The 18,841-nt window shown below is 45.0% G+C and overlaps 1 protein-coding gene and 1 pseudogene across 1 annotated transcript in view; both read left to right on the top strand.

Moving 5' to 3' along the window:
• Positions 1–1,758: 1,758 nt before the first annotated feature.
• On the top strand, positions 1,759–7,166 carry LOC112405747 (tubulin alpha-1C chain-like; annotated as a pseudogene).
• An 8,326-nt stretch (positions 7,167–15,492) lies between these two features.
• CATSPERE (catsper channel auxiliary subunit epsilon) overlaps positions 15,493–18,841 on the top strand; it is a 238,213-nt gene continuing 234,864 nt past the window's right edge. The window contains exon 1 of the mRNA XM_024754501.1: positions 15,493–15,557. Within this exon, the coding sequence (XP_024610269.1) occupies positions 15,493–15,557 (65 nt within the window). The remainder of the gene's footprint in view (positions 15,558–18,841) is intronic.

The following is an 18,841-nucleotide window of genomic DNA, read 5'->3' as shown; positions in this document are numbered from 1 at the left end:
AACCTCCCAGCACCTGGTTCTCATCACAGCATCTCTCTTTCTCTGGTGTTTGTGGACCTCAAGTCTGCATCGCCCTCCAAGGTTTATGCGCTTTTCCCACCAGGTCCGCGGTGTTGCCCGGGTAAAGACCGAAAACAAAAGCAGAATGACGCATCCCCTGAAAGCTTCAACGTCTCAGACCCAGCATACACCACCAGAGAAGAAGGTCAAGCTGGCCGGAGGACTCGAACCCCTGAGGCTTTCTCTCCCTTGGGCTTTGCAAACCTCCCAGGGACCGGCCAAGGCGGAGATATTTTGCAGGCGGCCGCCCAGTAGCGGAGAGACGGGCGGGCGCGGGTGGGGGCCTGGCAGCGAGAGAGGCGCGCGGGGGTGGCCCCCTCCCAACTGTAGCCCGGCTAAGGGGCAAAGCCGGCGGCTAGGCCGGGACTCTAAGCCGCAGGGTGGGGTGCGGCTGGGGACTCGTGGCGCGCCCGCACTCCAGGGGCCCTCCGCAGCTTCCACCTCTCCGAGAGACCACGGTGAGGAGACGCCGGCATCCCGGGCGCGGGGGGCGTTGGGAGACTTGGCGAAGACGGTGGGCTGCGCGGAAAGGGGGGGCGGACGGGGCGTCGACGCCCAGCTGTTCTCCGCGCCTTCCCGTCGGCGTGGCGGGAGACCCGGGTCCGCGTGTTTCCCCAGCCGCGGGCGGGGGGCGGTGCTGCCTGCCTCGGACACCACGCCCGTGCCGGGGCGGGGACCGGGACGGCGGGGAGCCTCCAGCAGGTTCGCTCGGGTTCTGAGGCTGGGTGGCCGGACTCGAGCCGGAGATCTAAGGCCCATGACGTTTGGTCCGTACCTGACCAGGGGTGTCAGTGAGCTTTGTCCCACCTCTGTCCTGTTGCGGTGCCCAAGGACGCTAAGTCCCTCAGTTAAAAGGGAGAAGTCAGGGTGTGTACACAGACCCCGGTGCCTCCCGGGAATCTCGGGATCCCCACCTCTGGGCAGAACCCCTGTGGAGGCTCTGAGGCTGTCTTGGAGGACAGTTCCTAACTAAACTGAACTGTGAAACTGTTGCCGATGTTCTAGAAGACCCCCTCTGCCTCTGGGAAGGTCTAGACTGGGTTGGGTTGAAGGACCAGAAGCCGGGAGAGCCTGTCCATCACAGGAGTTACCTCAATGAGGAGAGTGGACGGGTGAGGTGAGTTTTCTGCTTTCATTGTTACCCTCAAGTAATTATCTGGGTTAACCCATCTGTACTGAGGGGGCCAGGACAAGTGTCCAGAGTAGGTGCATATCCCCCCAAAAGGGGAGGGTGCAGATGAGCTTTCAAAGCGCTCTAACTCCAGAGTCTGTGCCTCCGTTAAGCCACAGACCTGAACTCCATCTTCTGCCCACTTCAGGGTGTGGAGGACGTCAAGTCCCGGCCTTGGAGACTCGTTCTCCTAGGGGTCTAGGGCTAGAAGCTCCAGGGTGCCCTATCTTGGCATGCGGGGGCTCTGTGCCTTCTAGAATCATCCCAGCCAGCAAGACAGGGCACTAGGCAGTGGGGTTTGGCTGCTTGGTATTGACTTTCTGTAGAAGATCTAGGCTTTAGCCATCTTTGTTCTCAAGCCCTGGGTAAATGAAGAGAAAATGAGGGCCTTAAAGTGTGGGAAGGCCTGGGAAGGGAACCCAATAAAGGGAACCAGGTAATGCACTGCTAGGCTTCAGGCTCCAGGGAGGACAGATAAAGGGGTGCTCCCAGGGAAGTCTTTTAAAGCCCCTGGCCCTCTGCAGACCATGCCACAGCTCTGCTTGCCTTTAGAGCATGAGTGTATCTCTATCCCTGTGGGCCAGGCTGCGGTGCAGATGGGTAGTGCCCACTGGGAGCTCTACTGCCTGGAGCACGACATCCAGCCCAGTGGCACTGTGCCCAGCAACAAAAGGCACTGGGGAGCTGCGCTGACCCCTTTCAACACCATCAGTAAGACAGGGCTGGCAAGCACGTGTCTGGGACTGTCTTTGTGGACCTAGAGCCTTCTGTCATAGGTGAGTGGGCACTTGGTGGGTTCCCCACCCCCAGCCCATATTTTTGCCATCCCCCAAATCAGCTGGGAGCTCTGCTTAGGGGAAGAACTCTTGGAATGCAGGCAGTCACTAGCCAAGAACAACAATAAGGTCTGTTGCTTTTGTCTAGACTCTATCTTCAGGAGGGGTCCTGCGGGCTTCCTGTGCTGAGAGGGAAATTAGAGAGCTCTGCCTGGGAAACCACTAGATGTTTGAGTCAGGGGTCAGACCTAGAAAGAAGACTACAGAAAAGAGTGGATATTAAAGCAGAAACTTTAAACTTCCCTTTCCCTACCCTCAGGCTCTCAGGGATAACATTGCCTAAGGAACTGGGTGCTGAGTTTAACCGAAATGGGCCCCTTAATAGGATGTGGACCTATGTGAACTTGGCTGTTGTTGGCTCTCAAGGGGTTCTCTGCTTCCTCCTTTCTGCGTCTGGATTTCCTCGGTTTCTTGTTCTTGAAAATGTCACCCCTCCCCCATCTTCCTAAAGATGTTGTTATAGATGTTGAACTGTGGCCTGGGTTTTCTGCATTAGTCTGTGTTCTTATTCCAGTCAAAAGTCAAATGAGATTCCCCTGAACACACCACTGATTCCTTACTAAGCAGAATGAAGTGGCTGTGATGAGAGGGAAGGGACTGGAAAAGGGACCCCCTAACTTTCCCCCTCACAGCCCAAGTAGGACTGGGCTTTACAAGTGGGCCTCAGGCCCTGATCTTCGGTTCTACGTGGGGGAGCTCAGCAGCAAAGGTCCTAGTGCCTGTGTGGAGGAGACCTTTCCTCCGCACAGGATGGGGTAAGAACTGGCAGGTATAGGCAGCTCTTCTACCCTGAGCAGCTGATATCTGGAGAGGAAGATGCTGCCAGCAGCTCTGCCCAAGGCCACTACACTGTGGGGAAGGAGATCCTCGATCTGGTGCTGGAGTGGATCCAAAAACTGGTGAGCAGACCAAGTGCCCTTGGCACCTGGGAGGCTGGACTTGGGTGGAAGAAAGGGGAACCACAGGCCTATGGCTGGTGCTGGTTCCTCTGGCCTGTCTGTCCACTTGCTTCCTCTAGGGGGAGCTGCGTGTCCTGGGTGTGGATCTAGGGTTAGAAGTCTGAGTAACTTGCTCTGCCCTGAGCCTGTGGACTCTGACTTCTGCCCTGCTGGTTGTTGCTTTGCCACGCCTGATTGTCTGATCCAAACCTTTTTTGATTTTTGATCCATCTCTAGCCCCAGCAGGTGGGAGGAAGCTGCCTCAGAAGCTCGGCTTGTTGTTCTTGGACTCCTAAGCAGGGCTTTCCGGCTGGGAGAGGCTCCTCTTAGCTTTTAGCCACTTTTCCAGTTTATCCTATCCCTTGCCTGAGGCCAGGAGAGCCAGGACCAGGGCCAGCTAGGAGCCAGTACTTTGGCACTGGCCCTCTAAAGGGATTGTCCAGACATACTCTCTGCTGCTCAAAGACTGAGGACTTGCGGGTGACCTGAGGAATGGGATTCTGTGTGAAAATATGACAAGGCACCCCTTAAGCTTAGACCTTTCTTAAAAAGGAGAATTTCTTTTAGTTGTCAATTTACATAAAGCCTACTTATTTTATTTTTTGCTTTTAAAATTTTTTATTGTATATAATGTATATTTATTGTATATAATATATATAATTGTATATGACATATTAGTTTCAGGTATAGGACACAATGATTTGATATATGTAATATTGCAAATGAAGAACTTTTATATTGTTACTACTCATGTGTCTGGTATAGTCTGATGCTTTTCTAGTCCAAGGAACAACTACATCAGAATCACCAAGGGTACTTGTTAAACCTGCAGGTTCCTGGGTTCCAGTCTGAGGTGGGGCCTGGATACCACCACCACCAGCCCCAGTCCCACTGTCCTGCAACTAGGTGGCAGAGCTACAAAGCTGAGAGGGCTCAGCTCTCTGACTACAGATCCGATGTCCACCTGACCCTCATCTCCCCTCCCCTCACCCCTGACACTTCACACACACAGCACTGCCCTTCTAGGTCATCTGTCTCCCCAGAACCCCAAGCCCCTTGTAGGTATTCTCTTCTCACATCTATAGAGGTGAAGCAACAGAGCATGAGAGAACTTTCTGGAGTGATGGAGATTTCTATATTTTGATTGGTTTGATAGTTCTATAGGTATATACATTTGTCAAAGCATTCACTGTATGTATAATAATATGTATAAGTTAAGTATAAATTATGCTTCAAAGTTTTGTGTTTTTGAAGTATAGAAGTGAATACAGTTGTAGTTAGGTCACAATAGTTTTGTAGACAGGAAAGCGTCCTGTCAGGAGAAGAGGGCTGGGGACAGATAATAATGTCATCTGCATCCTTAACAGTGTTATCTCCTACCCTAGACAGACCAGTGTACTGGGCTTCAGGGTTTCTTGATCTTCCATAGCTTTAAGGAGGACACTGGCCCAGACTTCACCTCTCTGCTGATGGAACAGCTTTCTGTTAACTGTGGCAAGAAATCCAAGTTGAAGGGCTTCCCTGGTGGCCCAGTGGTTGAGAGTCCGCCTGCCGATGCAGGGGACACGGGTTTGTGCCCCGGTCCAGGAAGATCCCACATGCCACGGAGCAGCTGGGCCCGTGAGCCATGGCCACTGAGCCTGTGTGTCCGGAGCCTGTGCTCCGCAACGGGAGAGGCCACAACAGTGAGAGGCCCACGTACCACAAAAAAAAAAAAGAAATCCAAGTTGGAGTTTACTGTCTACCCAGCCTCTCAAGTGTCCAAAGCAGTTGGTAACTCCATCCTTACCACCCATACCACCCTTACCACCCTGGAGCACTTGGACTATGCCTTCATGGTAGACAATGAGGCCATCTATGATATCTGTCACTGTAACCTGGACATCAAGTGCCCTACCTACACCAACCTCAACTGGCTCAAGGACCAGATTGTCCTCCATCATTGCCTCTCTGCATTTTGATAGTGCCCTCAATGTGGACCTCACAGAGTTCCAGACCAATCTGGTGCCCTACCTCTGCATCCACTTTCTGTTGGTGACCTGCTCACACATTGTCTCAAATGAGAAGGGTTATGAGCAGCTCTTGGTGTCAAGGATCACCAATGCCTGCTTAAACCCTCCAATCAGATGGGTCAAGTGTGACCCTCACACTTGAGCAGGCAAATACATGGCCTGCTCTGCCATGGAGATGTGGTACCCAAGGATGTGAATGCCACCATTGCCACTCTCAAGACCAGGTGTATCATCTGGTTTGTGGGCTGGTGTCCCATGTGTTTCAAGGCAAGTTAGGGATAAAGGGAGGGATGAGCATGTGTCCTGTGTAACCACTGAGAGGGGAGATTCCTTTAGAGCTGCCGGCATTGAAACATGCACTAGGGATTGGGAGAATCAGGCACATAACAGCGTTAGAGTCTGTCTTTAACTCTTTTAAATTAATTAATTAATTTTGGCTGCGTTGGGTCTTTGTTGCTGTGTGCGGGCTTTCTCTACTTGTGGTGAGCAGGGGCTACTCTTCGTTGCGGTGTGTGGGCTTCTCATTGCGGTGGCTTCTCTTGTTGTGGAGCGTGGGCTCTAGGGCGCTCAGGCTTCAGTAGTTGTGTCTCGTGGGCTCTAGAGCGCAGGCTCAGTAGTTGTGGCGCATGGGTTTAGTTGCTCTGTGGCATGTGGGATCTTCCCAGACCAGGGCTCGAACCCATGTCCTCTGCATTGGCAGGTGGCTTCTCAACCACGCACCACCAGGGAAGCCTGGTTGTCTTTAACTCAATAGATCTCAACTTGTCTAGAGCCCAGGCCTTTGGTCTGTACACCAGGTTCAATTCTATTGGAAAACTCGCCTTTATGAAAGGAAAGTATGTTTCATGTTTCTTAGCCAGGTATATAGGCATTCCCTAGGCTTGCCAGTCAGATTGGGGGCAGTGCTTTCATTTTCAGGTGTGCCAGGGACATACCTATTTAATATGGCTCCTCCTCAGAAGGGAGTGCTTTTGGAAGCACAGAAAGGCCTGCCATTCAGATAATGGGCAAAACAGGGGTCAGAAGGTGTATGAATACTGTCTCTTCCTTTTGAGTAATTTGTTTATGCCCCACCCTTTCATCAGTTCACATTCCCAGAGGGTACTGGGCATATGGCCTAGTTTAAGTTTTATAGGTTTTGTTTCAGGGTGAGACTAGAAAGATTAAAGGTGACAGCTGTGGCATTTAGAAACTATACAGCTTTCCTGCCCCATTACACTGCTGCAGACATAACCGCAATGGGAGGGGAGGCAGGGACTCCTGGTCATAAAGATAATAGCAGCTTGCTAGTGTGGAAGAGTTGTCCTGTAGCTCAGAACAAAGGGGTAGGGAATCTGGGAGGCTGACTTCCTTTCTCAACTCCATGTTAGGAAAGCTTCAGCTATTCAAAGGAAGAATAGGTTGCCTTCAGGAATTGCTAGTAAGCTTGCTTTCCTTGGAAGCATTAAGGGGAAGTTGACCTTGTTTTTGTTTTTTAAACACTGAATATCAAACACATTTGCACTTAATATCATGAAGGAACTGGCCTTGCCAAGATCTGAGAGCAGAGCAGACTTAATCTTGTTTGAAGAAGCCAAGAAGGCCAGTGTGGCTGGGGCAGAATAAGCCAGGGGGAGATTAGGAACAGCTAGGGCCTTATGGACCATAATCAGGATAGCAGTGAAGCCAAGTTACCACGGCAACCAGTCCAAGTTCCTCTTTCAAGTCTCTTAAGAATTAGGGCATGGACCAGAGGCAGCACAGGAGCCTCCCAGCATCCTAGTCTGTAATTTAATGACAGGGTTCCTTGTTTGTTCTCATTCCAAGAAACTGCTAGGGAGCAGTTATAAAGTATAAGTAGAATGAGGGTGATGATATAACTGGGCCAGTTCAGTTTTTGTATTCTTTATGTTCTCTTCCACTGCAGCTTTTCCTGCCCTTCCATGAGAAAGAAGCCAACTCTAGCCGATGGCAGCAATCTTGATGGCGAACTTCCCTAGGAGCACTGGCCGGTGATGACATGTTCATCTTTCAGAACATGGGCTTCACTAAGGATGTGGGCAACAGGTTTCTGGTCTGTTCAGACTGTGAAATCGGACCAATTGGCTGGCATTGCCTCGATGACAAGAACAGTTTCTATGTGGCCATGGAACGGGTTTCCCATGAGTAACTGAGGGGAAGGGAATCAGCTCCACACCCAGCTGTGACAGCTGCTCCTCACAAGAACTGGCATTTAACCTGGTATAACTGCAGCTGCCTTCTCGGTACTAATATAAATTATGAGTATCAACATGTCCAGTTGAACATGCAGAGAGCTAATCCTGCTTCCTCAAAGCCTCAAGTGCGTGCCTCTTGCTTAGTTTGCTTTGCATCACAACATTTCTTAATTTCCCTTTCCCCCCCCCAGTGTTAGGTCCCCGGGGTACTTTCACAAGCTAATTCTCCTGCCTGGTATTCTGCCTGGGCTCTCTTTTATCCAGGAGTTCCCTTGTTTCTTGCTCTAGAACGGTGGTATTCAACCTTTTAGCCACAGTGACATACGAGAAGTAATGCTCACGTGCTGATAGTTGAAACTCCCCCTTTTTCCTCTCATTCAAGAACACATACGAGTGTCTGAGAATGACTTCTTCGTATGGCTAACTTTATCTACAGCAATTTATTCTTTTTAAAAGTAAAGCATTTACAAACCAGTATGTAACTGCTAATCAGAAACACATTACCTTGGACACATTTCTTGGAATCAGAATGGAGGGTGTGAGATATAGAAGGGATAGGCCTTTGCCATATTATACATGAGTTTATAGGTTTGTCTTATCCGGACAAGTGACTCTTCATTTGCTCTTAGGAGAGACTCCTTTAATGGATAGTGTCATCATTTACTGAACGTACTGGGCATGGTCCTCTCTGAGTTTGGGTTCATTTGGAATCTCTATACCAACCCAGAATACAAACTTTCCATCAAATGCCTCTATTTATAGCTGTAGGGTTGCTCTAACAGTTTGATGTTAGCAGCAGTTTGATGTTCAATATTATTTTCAGTTGTTCTGTCATTTGTCTTCTGAAATGACTCACCATCTTAGAGGGAACCTATATAACCAGGTTTTAGGTATCCTCCCATCATCTCTACCTCTAAGATTCAGTAGACCTAGAATTGAAGTGACGACTAAATAGAGACAATCTGCTGTCCACTCCTTTGCATTTGTTTTCTGGTTGCTCCCTCCTTCTTCTCCACTTAGCTTACTCTAAGTGTCCCCCAATTAAAGTATGGGCCTTTTGCAACCAGCCTACTCCCCTAGAAAGGCAGTTTCCTTCCGCAATCATAGCCTCAATGAGCTCTAGTAGAAAATGAGAGAACTGTTGTCCACGATTATGGCATTTGCAGGAAAACAAGAACAAAAACGAGAATTATCCACTCAGGTCATAAGGAGCAAAACCAAGCAGATGCCTCTAGGTGCATATGGTCCCTCGTATCACAAGCCAAAACCTAGGCAAAGCATTTTTTAAATTAGGCTTTGACTTTTCTTTCCAATTTTTAAACACAGAGATAATACACATTCATTTCAGATAAATACAAAAATGGGTATAGAAATGTTTTTAATCACTCATATTTCCACCATCCAAAGATTGCCAATGGTTATATGGTGTACATGGTTCTAGTGTTTTTCTATATGTACTGTATATAAACATGCATGGTCTTTTTAAACAAATATGAGATCACACTCTTTTATAACTTGCTTTTTCCATTTAACAAAATACTGACTTCCCATGTCAGTAGATATCCATCTATATACACCATTGTTTTTAGTATTCCATTGTATTTCTGTACTATAATTTATTTAAACGATCCACTATTAGATTGTCTCCAGTTTCTTATAAACAACGTGATATAACGTGCAACCTTATAGCTAAATCTGTTTACACATTCTTAATTATTTCCTTGGCTACATCATTAAAAGTGGAATTGCAGGGTATGCACATTTTCAAGGCTTTGCTGTATTGATACATACTCCTCAAAAACAGCTGTGCTAATTTATTCTCTAGCAGAAGAGAGCATTTCTCTGAACCCTTCCTAACATTGTGTATTATCATTAAAAGAATATTTTGCCACCTTGATAGAAAAAATCTCATTGTGTAATTCGTTAATTTTATTTCTAATGAAAAGTTATATACTTATTGGTCATTTATATTTTTTTTGAGAATTGCCAGACGTCATTGCCCCAATAGCCAAAAATATTGAGCTGTTATTCTGCTTTTTCAGTTTTATCTGAAAGAAATAAAGGCATTTAAGCAGTCGAAATTAGACTCTTGCATGTCCTTGGGAAGAATATATAATTTGAAAAAGCAGAAGAGAGCTGAAACCTGAACTTTAGGGTTTGTCTTGAGATATGTCAACTAATTAATTAGTCACTTAGTTCTGCTATAAGGTGAGAATGTCATCTCTTCATTCCCCTCACATGTAATAGGCTCTCAATAAAGATGTGTGAATCAGTTAACTGCTATTTGCTATAGGTAGACAGAGGTAACCCATGCTTGCTGCTATGAGTATAGAAACCTTCCTGTTAGGGAGAGCAATTGATTTTTCCAAGGCCTAATGGTTTCTACAAAACTCTTTTTTAACACAGAATCAAAGATGGACAATGGCGTACTGACATTGTACATATTGTTACCATGCTGTGTATGAATGAGGCTACTCCAGTAACTAACAAATAACTAATGAGGATTTCTGCTCTTCTAATGGTGGATAGGTAATTTGGACTGACCATCCCACTGAGGGCAACTAGGAAGGCTGGACAAAATATTTTAAAAATCCAAAGGAATCAGAGCTCACATGAATTTGAAGAATTATTGGACCAGGACCATTGAGAAGGTGGAGGCCCTGGGAGGTGGGCTTAACGTTACAGGCCACTGTTCTAGCACTTGTCAAACTTGGAGGAGGCAGTTCAGAGGCTGATGTGATTCTGACAGCCTTCCAGAAGTAGGGGCCAGAGTCTGTCAAAGGGGAGTAGACCTGGTGAAGGCCCCTCACTTTGGTTTGTGGCCCTCAGGCCTTTGCACCCTAGGAATAGGGGTGAACCAGATGTAGGGAAGAAAAAGGCTCTCGAAGGGGATTGCAGCTCAGCTTCCAATGATCCCAGTCCTTAAAATTGGATTAAGGTGATCCTAAAGTGGGAGTTTCCCCAAAGCCTTGGCATAAGCAAACAAAAACCCTCTCTAGAGGAAAATGTCATCATTCTAAACTTCGAATTGTTTCTACAAACAGTTTTGCTACTAAAATATCCTGAATACGATAAAACACAACCAAGCATATGAAACAACAGAAAACCAGTAAAAAGACAATGGAAACAGGCCCAAAGAGGATGGACACATTGGAGCTTTCAGACATAGACTATCAAATAACTCCTTATTCTGTTCAATAGACTATCAAATAACTCCTTATTCTGTTTAAGGAGATATACAAGTTTTGAGAATTTCAGCAGGTACCTGAACATGTGAAAAAACAAGTTAATTCTGGAATTTAAAAAAGTCCAATAACCAAAATTAAGAATTCAGTGGAAGGAATAACAGATTTGCAAGACTGCACCCAAAACCTTATATAATATTACTGAGAAAAATTAAAAGAAAACAAATTTATGGGGCCATAAAACCAGAGTCCACAGTCTAAATGCATTCAAAACAGCATCTGATTTACTGAGATTCAGGAGTCAGTGAGCTAAGAATGGTTTTCACCTTTTTAAATGGTTATATAAGTACATAATATCCTCAATTTTGCCTCTGAGAGGCAAAACCTAAACTATTTATTATCTGGTCCTTTAGGAAAGAAGTTTGACTCCTCCTGACTAATATTGTAAATATGTCAACTTTTCCCCAAACTGATGTATAAATTTAATAATCCCAATAAAACCCCAACAGCTTTTGTGTGTGTGTGTGAAATTCAACAGACTGATTCTAAAAGTTACATGAAAATGCAAAGGACTAAGAATAGCTAAAGAAGCCAGGGAGAAAAACAAGATGGGAGAATTCTTCTATTAGATATCACAGTTTGTCACATGGATAGAAGATTAATGGAACCAAATAGCTCAGAAACAGACCCATGTATATGGATGCTTGGTTCATGACAAAAGTGGGAGTAATGAGTTTGGGGAGGGGGGCATAAGAAGCTCTTAGGCAATGCTGATAATGTTCTACTTTTTAAACATTTGCATAGTGGTTATGTAATAAGTTGTTAAGAACTGTACACGTCTTTTGTGCACTTTTCTGAATATATGTTTTTATAATAAAAAGGCTTTTAGAAGAATGTAACCAATGAATGGTCCTATATAAAGCTCACATTCCTAAACATTAGTTCTTATACCCTTCATAATTAGATTACATTTCTTTTCTATTATCTCCTAAACCTATATACATTTAAAAATTAAACCCTTGATTCTGCTTGCTCATCTCTAAGGAAGGTAAGTTCCATTTAGTGTAGGGACCAAGAATATCCCGTTTACTATTACATGTTTGGTGCCTGGCCCAATGTCTACCACATTTTAATAGTTTGATGAATACTTGTTAAGGGAATTTAAACTCCATTGGATGCTATATTACTTTAATGGGACTGAAGTATTCATGCAAATTTTTATTTTTTTAAATAAATTTATTTTATTTTTGGCTGTGTTGGGTCTTTGTTGCTGCACGCGGGCTTTCTCTAGTTGCAGAGAGCGGGGGCTACTCTTTGTTTTGGTGCATGGGCTTCTCATTGTGGTGACTTCTCTTGTTGCAGAGCATGGGTTCTGGGTGTGCAGGCTTCAGTAGTTGTGGCACGCGGGTTCAGTAGTTGTGGCTCATGGGCTCTAGAGCGCAGGCTCAGTAGTTGTGGCGCATGGGCTTCGTTGCTCCACGGCCCATGGGATCTTCCCGGACCAGGGCTCAAACCCATGTCCCCTGCATTGGCAGGCAGATTCTTAACCACTGTGCCACCAAGGAAGCCCTCATGCAAATTTTTTTTTTTTTTTTTAAAGGGCTTCCAATGCTTGGCTTATTTATTTATTTATTTATTTATGGCTGTGTTGGGTCTTCGTTTCTGTGTGAGGGCTTTCTCTAGTTGTGGCAAGCGGGGGCCGCTTTTCATCGCGGTGCGCGGGCCTCTCACTATTGTGGCCTCTCGTGTTGCGGAGCACAGGCTCCAGACGCACAGGCTCAGTAGCTGTGGCCCCGTTGCTCCACGGCATGTGGGATCCTCCCAGACCAGGGCTCGAACCCGTGTCCCCTGCATTAGCAGGCAGATTCTCAACCACTGCGCCACCAGGGAAGCCCCATGCAAATTTTTTAAATGGAGTTAAGGATTAGAGTGAATTATATTTCTGATGCAGGAATAGCGGGTTAGAAATTAGGTATTGCACTTTTTTCTAATGCCTTTTGACAAAGAATGAAAACAGATGTGATACAGGATCATGCAGCGTGTACATCAGTGTGACTATGACTATGGCTAAGTCTGCAGAAAATAAAGGTGACAACTTCAATTAACTTCAGCGGTGCCAATCTTTCAATTGTGATCAAGGATTCCTGGACTATGTGTCTAAATGTCAGAATTTAGGGTGAAGTGGCAGAAGTGTCCACCAAATTCATTTCATGTCTATCGAAACTTGAAATGCATTTTGCCTCATGTATTATAGAAACAATGTCATCCATGAGTAGTTTTGTAGCCTATGACATAAACTATATGTACCCAAAACACGATATTGTAACAAATGATTCTAATTTGACATGCTAGGAACATGTCCTCTGTTACAAGTAGTGCAGGGTCCCTGGTGACCCCAGACAGTCTATTTCAGATTAGGGGCTGGGATGGAACTATGACCTGGGGGAACTAGTGAGGAGCTGGAATGTAGCCTGGGGACACTCATGGTCCTAAGGAGGTGTGGGGAGAGTGATCAGTTCCCACAGGTTTACATATTATCTTTTCTTCCCACTTTGTCCTGAACAAGCTCTGGTATAAGATGTGAAATAGGGGTTGGGTGGCTGTTGGAGTTCCATTTCAGGGAGGAGTTGTCCCTGTCAAAGGGGAGGTAAATTTCAAGATAAGACAAAAGGGCTTTCAATAGAAAGTGAGCTCACCCATCTTGGGCACCTACAATAAGGTAACCACTAATTGTAAGTAATTCAGTCATTTGAAAGCAGTTCTGCCTGTACAGCCTAGGCACTGGCTCAAGAATGAATAGCTGAGGAATGGTCCTGATGTGCCCCTGTTTACCTTGATTCTTTACCACTCCAAGAACAGGATATTCTTGTTCCCACAAAGCCACTCCATCTTATCCCCCCCCCACCCCCACCCCTTGCCCAGACTGACTGCACTTTTTGGTTGTCATTTCAATTCCATGTCATTTAACTGCTATGTGGTGACATCCTATGTATAGGGAAAGGATGCAGGCTTATCAGATTCCTTAGATTGCTTCAAAATTAGAGTTAACCACGAGCCTTTCCCACTGAGCTTTGGAATATTTTAAATTCCTGAAGAACTATGTGAAAATGATGTGTCTGCAATGGCGCTGGGGTTGAGATGAGGGGTGTGTGTGTAAATAAAGGCAACTTCATCTTAAGTGGAGTCAGGAAGCCCTAAAGAGGGAGCTCTCACCCACCTGCCACTTGTTGCAGCCTGCATAACCAGCAGCAAGAAGGAAGATAGAATGCTACTTTCCTTCTGGTATAAGGGAGGACATTTTTCACACAGCAATTTTATCTCCTGCTTTTAAGAAAAAGGAAGGAAGATCCCTCCTTGACCCAGCAGCAATGCATTAACACTTGTACCCAGAGAAACTGCCATAACCTCGGACCCTGGCTCTTCTCCAATGCACGTTTGTTCGAAACAACTCAAGCATTTCCTCCTAAAACCTAATAAAAGCAAGCCCCTTCTCCTTTGTTCTTCAGACTTGCCTGTGATTCACCATAGCTTGCCTGTCCTGAGTAGCAATTCTCTGCTACTCCCAAATAAACCCATTTTGCTAGTAAAATAACTAGCTGTTTTATTTTTGTGGTTGACAATGCCTACTACTGATCACATGCTCTTCCAACTGCAACACAAATTAACTATGACATCTAGTTCTGATATAAAGCTGCTTTGGAATAAACTGGGAATAGAATCGCATTAAATGTAGTGTCTCCCAAATCATATATATACATTTTCTTATAGTCCTTAGAGCAAATTTTACTACTTTTATTCATTAAGTCAATAAACACCGAGAACTTACTACAAAATAAGATTATGCTAGGCACTGATAACACGAAGATGAATAAAGATACAATTATAGTCCTCAAGGATTCAGATTATTTGGTACAAGTAAACAGATAAATTATAATACTACGTGATAACTGGTTTTGTTTATCTTGGCTTTACTACAAGGTTACAAATCCCTTTGCAAACCAGAATGCTGTCTCTCTCCTTCCTTCCTTTCTTCTTTCCTTCCTTCCTTTCTCCCTCCACGCCAGGTCTTAGTTGCAGCAAGCGGGATCTTTAGTTGCGGCATGTGAACTCTTACTTGCGGCCTGTGGGATCTAGTTCCCCGACCAGGGATGGAACCCGGTTGTGAGTGCAGAGTCTTACCCATTGGGCCACCAGGGAAGTCCTGTCCTGTTCCTGTTTCTTTGTACTCAAGTGCACGAGATAGTGTTGGGCATAAAGCAGGTGTTCAATAGGCACACTTTACTATTCATTTCTGTTCAACTTAAAAAAAAAATTTTTTTTTAATTTTACCTATTTTATTTTTGGCTCTTCATTGCTGCACGCAGGCTTTCTCTAGTTGCAGCTAGCGGGGCCTTCTCTTGTCGCGGAGCACGGGGCTCTGGGCACAAGGGCTTCAGTAGTTGTGGCTTGCGGGCTCTAGAGCACAGGCTCAGTAGCTGCGGTGCACAGGCTGAGTTGCTCTGCGGCGTGTGGGATCTTCCTGGACCAGAAGTCAAACCCGTTTCCGTTTCCGTTTCTTCTGCATTGGCAGGCAGATTCTTAACCACTGAGCAACCAGGGAAGCCCCCTCTGTTCACCTTTAAAATCACTTATGGAGTGCCTACTCCCTGGATAGTACTGCCAGATATGTTAACAGCTTTGCAGTGATTATATACTGTCACAAGAAAGACTTGGGCTAAAAGATACACTAACTTAAAAGTTTCACCTTCATCCTGTCAGTTTGGATTCTCAGTGATCAGTTTAAGTGGTTTTGCTATTTCATTCCAAAAAAGCATAGCTCTAGCTTTGCCTAAAAACTGATTTAAGCTTTCGTGGCCGGCAGCTAACTTTCTGGCGCCTGGGGAGCCCCGGCCTCAGCGCGCGCTTGCACGCATGCGCACGCACCCTCGCCTCTCCAGGGGTGGCTGGCACGCGGGCGCAGACGCCCTCGCCTCGCGATGAGCGGCCCCGCCAGACCCCGGGTTGGCACCGAGCACCTCCAGAAACCGGCGTCCGCGGGAGCGCGCCGACTGGCGGGCGCGCTGGGCTGTTGGGTGGTTGCGAACCGCCGCCAGCCATGTCAGCCTCAGGAGTGGCGGTGCTGCTGTCTTGGTTGAGCTGTTGCGGCTCGGCTCTGTGGAGGTAAAGAGACGCCAGTCGCGGGCGGGGGGCGCCCCTGGGGCGGGGCAGGCGGGGACCCACCCCGGCGCCTCAGCGTCCCGGGGCCAGGCGCTCTTGTAGACCACAGCCTGGTCTCGCAGTTGCCCCAACACCAGCCCCGGCTCCCCACGCCCCTTCCGAGAGTTTTCAGTGAATGAGGGCGGGAAATGAGGGCACACTGTTAGGACTTGCCTGTCTCCTCAAGTTCCCGCCGTAGGGTCGCGGAACCTTCACGTCGCCATCCCCTGGACCCCACTGCACCCTTTTGCCAGAGGGAAGAAAAGCACAGGAGAACCAAAACGTCTCTACCTGAAATAGCGGAGGCGGGGCGGGGTGGGGGGGGAGGCCAGCTTCACTAGGGTAACAGGGTAGTTGATCGTTTATATTAGGTAGTTGTGGTTGAATGATTTGTGAGAGAGTGCTTTACAAAATATACACTCTACAAACGTAAGGGAGTGTAATTCCCGCATAAAGTGGGTGGATTTGGGGAAGGAAAACTTTAAAGTTCTGAGAGATCCTCTATGCAAGTTTGCTTTTTGGTCAACATTAGGTGACTGCTGGATTGGAAAGTGTATCAAAATATTTTAGATTTTCAACACAGGTTAAAATACAGATTAACTAGAAAAATCAGATTTTACTATAACAATTATTATTACCTTCTAACATTAAGATGTAAGGATACCCACAATAAATCAAACTATTATAGAGGTTTCAGAAGGAAGGGATCCATGGCATCTCAATGGACAGATGGAGAGTTCAAATAGAGTGAGAGTAGCCGTTGGAAAGGATTATTGAAGTACTGAGAAAAAGTAAAAACGTAGCATTCTGACAGAACTTTGTAAACCTTCATTTCCTTCTTTATAAAATGACGATGATTAAACCTGTCTCATGGGGTTGTTGTGAGGCTTGAATACAATGATATATTTCAAGCTCTCAACACATGCCTGTGTCAATAAAGTATGGTACCTGATATTATTCAGCTTCACCTGTGAACTTCGGGAGTTTATAACGTTTGTTATGTTGTACACCAGAGGTCATCAACTTTAGTGTAAAGGACCAGATATTAAATATTTTAGGCTTTACGGTCAATGCAGTCTATGTTTTAGCCACTCAACTCTGCTATTATAGGGGACAGCATACACCAACAATAGTAAACAAAGGGCGTGGCTGTGTGCAAATACAAATCCGCTTACAAAAACAGATGGGATTTGGCCCAAAGAACGTAGTTTGCCAACTGCTGGTGTACATTCATAATTAAGGAAATGCTAAATTTCAATTAGAGGTTAGGGAAGACAAAAATGGTATTTTTTTGTCATGGTAGTCACAGATTCCCTGAATTTTAGTTCTTAATAAGGTGTGCTTTTTTTTTTTTTTGCTATCAGAATCTTTGATTGGATCCTGGATTTTTTTTTTTTTAAATGGTGTTCTGTAGGAGTTGTTCCACGTGTAGATGTATTTCTGGTGTATCCGTGGGGAGGAAGGCGATCTCCGCGTCTTACTCTTCCGCCATCTTCAAGGTCCCCCAAGGTGTGCTTGTAAAGGACAAGATTTCTTAAACTTAATATAATGAATTTGTGTTTTATTGTTAGCCTTTGGGGGGTGGGGGAGTTGAGAATTCCAGGGTTGATGTTTTATTTAAGAAATATTTCCCTGCCCCGAGGTCTTAGAGGTATTTACCTAAATTTTCTGCCAATGTTACTGAACTTGGGTCTGCTTGCTGATGCGCAGTAAATCCAATCTACTGACACTGGGTTGTGGTGAAGGAAAGTTCAGCATTTATTGCAGGTGCAAGGAGGCAATAAATGCTCAAAAGACCTGAACTCACCAATGGACTTAAGGGAAGGGTTTTTAAAGACAGCTTGAGGGCTTCCTTGGTGGCGCAGTTGTTGAGTCCACCTGCCGATGCAGGGGACATGGGTTCGTGCCCCGGTGCAGAGCGGCTAGGCCCGTGAGCTATGGCCGCTGAGCCTGCGCGTCCGCAGCAGGAGAGGCCACAACAGTGAGAGGCCGCGTACCGCAAAGAAAAAAAAAAATGTGTGGTGAGTTTCATTTGTAGAGTTTTCTAATAAAATCATCTTTGCATACATAGGATAAGTGCAACTTGGTCATGGTTTATTATCTCTTTATACTTCATTGTATTCAATTTGCAAATATTTTCTTTAGGATTTTTATGTCTATATTTTTCTTTTTCATAATGTCTTAGGTTGGTTTTGATATCAGTGTTACACTAGCTTTACAAAATGAGTTAGAGAGTGTTATCTCTTTTTCAGTTCTTTGGAAGAATTTGTATAGGATTAGGATAACTTGTTCCTTGAATGTTGTGATTGGACTCATATGTTAAACCCCTGAGCATAAGTGTTTTAGTGTAGATTTTAAAGTACCACTTCAAATCATTTAATGTCTTGTCAGAAGCTCGTCTGTTTTACTTATCTTTGTGTCTTTATTTTCTATTTTATTGATATCTGTTTTCATTTTTCACTTTTTTATTTTCATTAGGCTTATTCTGATATTTTTTCTCAAATATCTTAAGCCAGACATTTAGCTCACAGTTTTTGGTCTTTATTCTTTTCTAATATGGCATTTAAAGGTATTAATACCCCATATAGTTCTCCTTTGCTGTATCCCATAAGAAATGATATGTAATAATTTCATTATCTTTCACATCTAGACATTTTTAACTATAATCACTATTTCTTCTATAACCCTCGAATTATTTAGAAGTTTGTTTTTTATTCCAAATATGTAAATATTTGATTATGTTTTTGTTAATATCTTCTCCATTAATTGTACTATAATCAGAGAGCAGGGTCCACTTGATACCTATTCTTTGAAATTTGTTGAGACTTGCTTTATGTCCTACTAGATGATCAGTTTTTATAAATGTTCCATATGCACGTGAAAAGAATATGTTTTCTCATGCTCTGCTATTCTATTGGGTCACACTTATAATGGATTGATCTTCTTTGTCCCTGAAAACACTTTTTGTCTCAAAGTCTTTTTTTCTGTTAGATTAATATATCCAGTGGGGGTTGGACTTCCTGTGGGAATCCCGTGCTTCCTGCACTATATGGTTTTCCCACATGAATGATTTAGCATATGCTTCTGTCAGATGCCCAAGAGTATGATCTATTGAGGACCAATTCCAGGACAGACAAACCCCTTAGGATGAATAAGGGGTTTGAGAGAAAATGGTCTACCCAAAGAATATATTTTTTAGGCTGGATAGAGAGAGAAAAAGTGAAGTCAGGAATGACTTATCTCTTAGG

This window comes from Neophocaena asiaeorientalis, unplaced genomic scaffold (genome assembly GCF_003031525.2).
Source record: "Neophocaena asiaeorientalis asiaeorientalis breed wild unplaced genomic scaffold, Neophocaena_asiaeorientalis_V1.1 scaffold524, whole genome shotgun sequence".
Classification (NCBI taxonomy): Eukaryota; Metazoa; Chordata; class Mammalia; order Artiodactyla; family Phocoenidae; genus Neophocaena; species Neophocaena asiaeorientalis.
The sequence above is the reverse complement of the archived record's forward strand: the minus strand, read 5'-3'. Positions and strand labels throughout refer to the sequence as shown.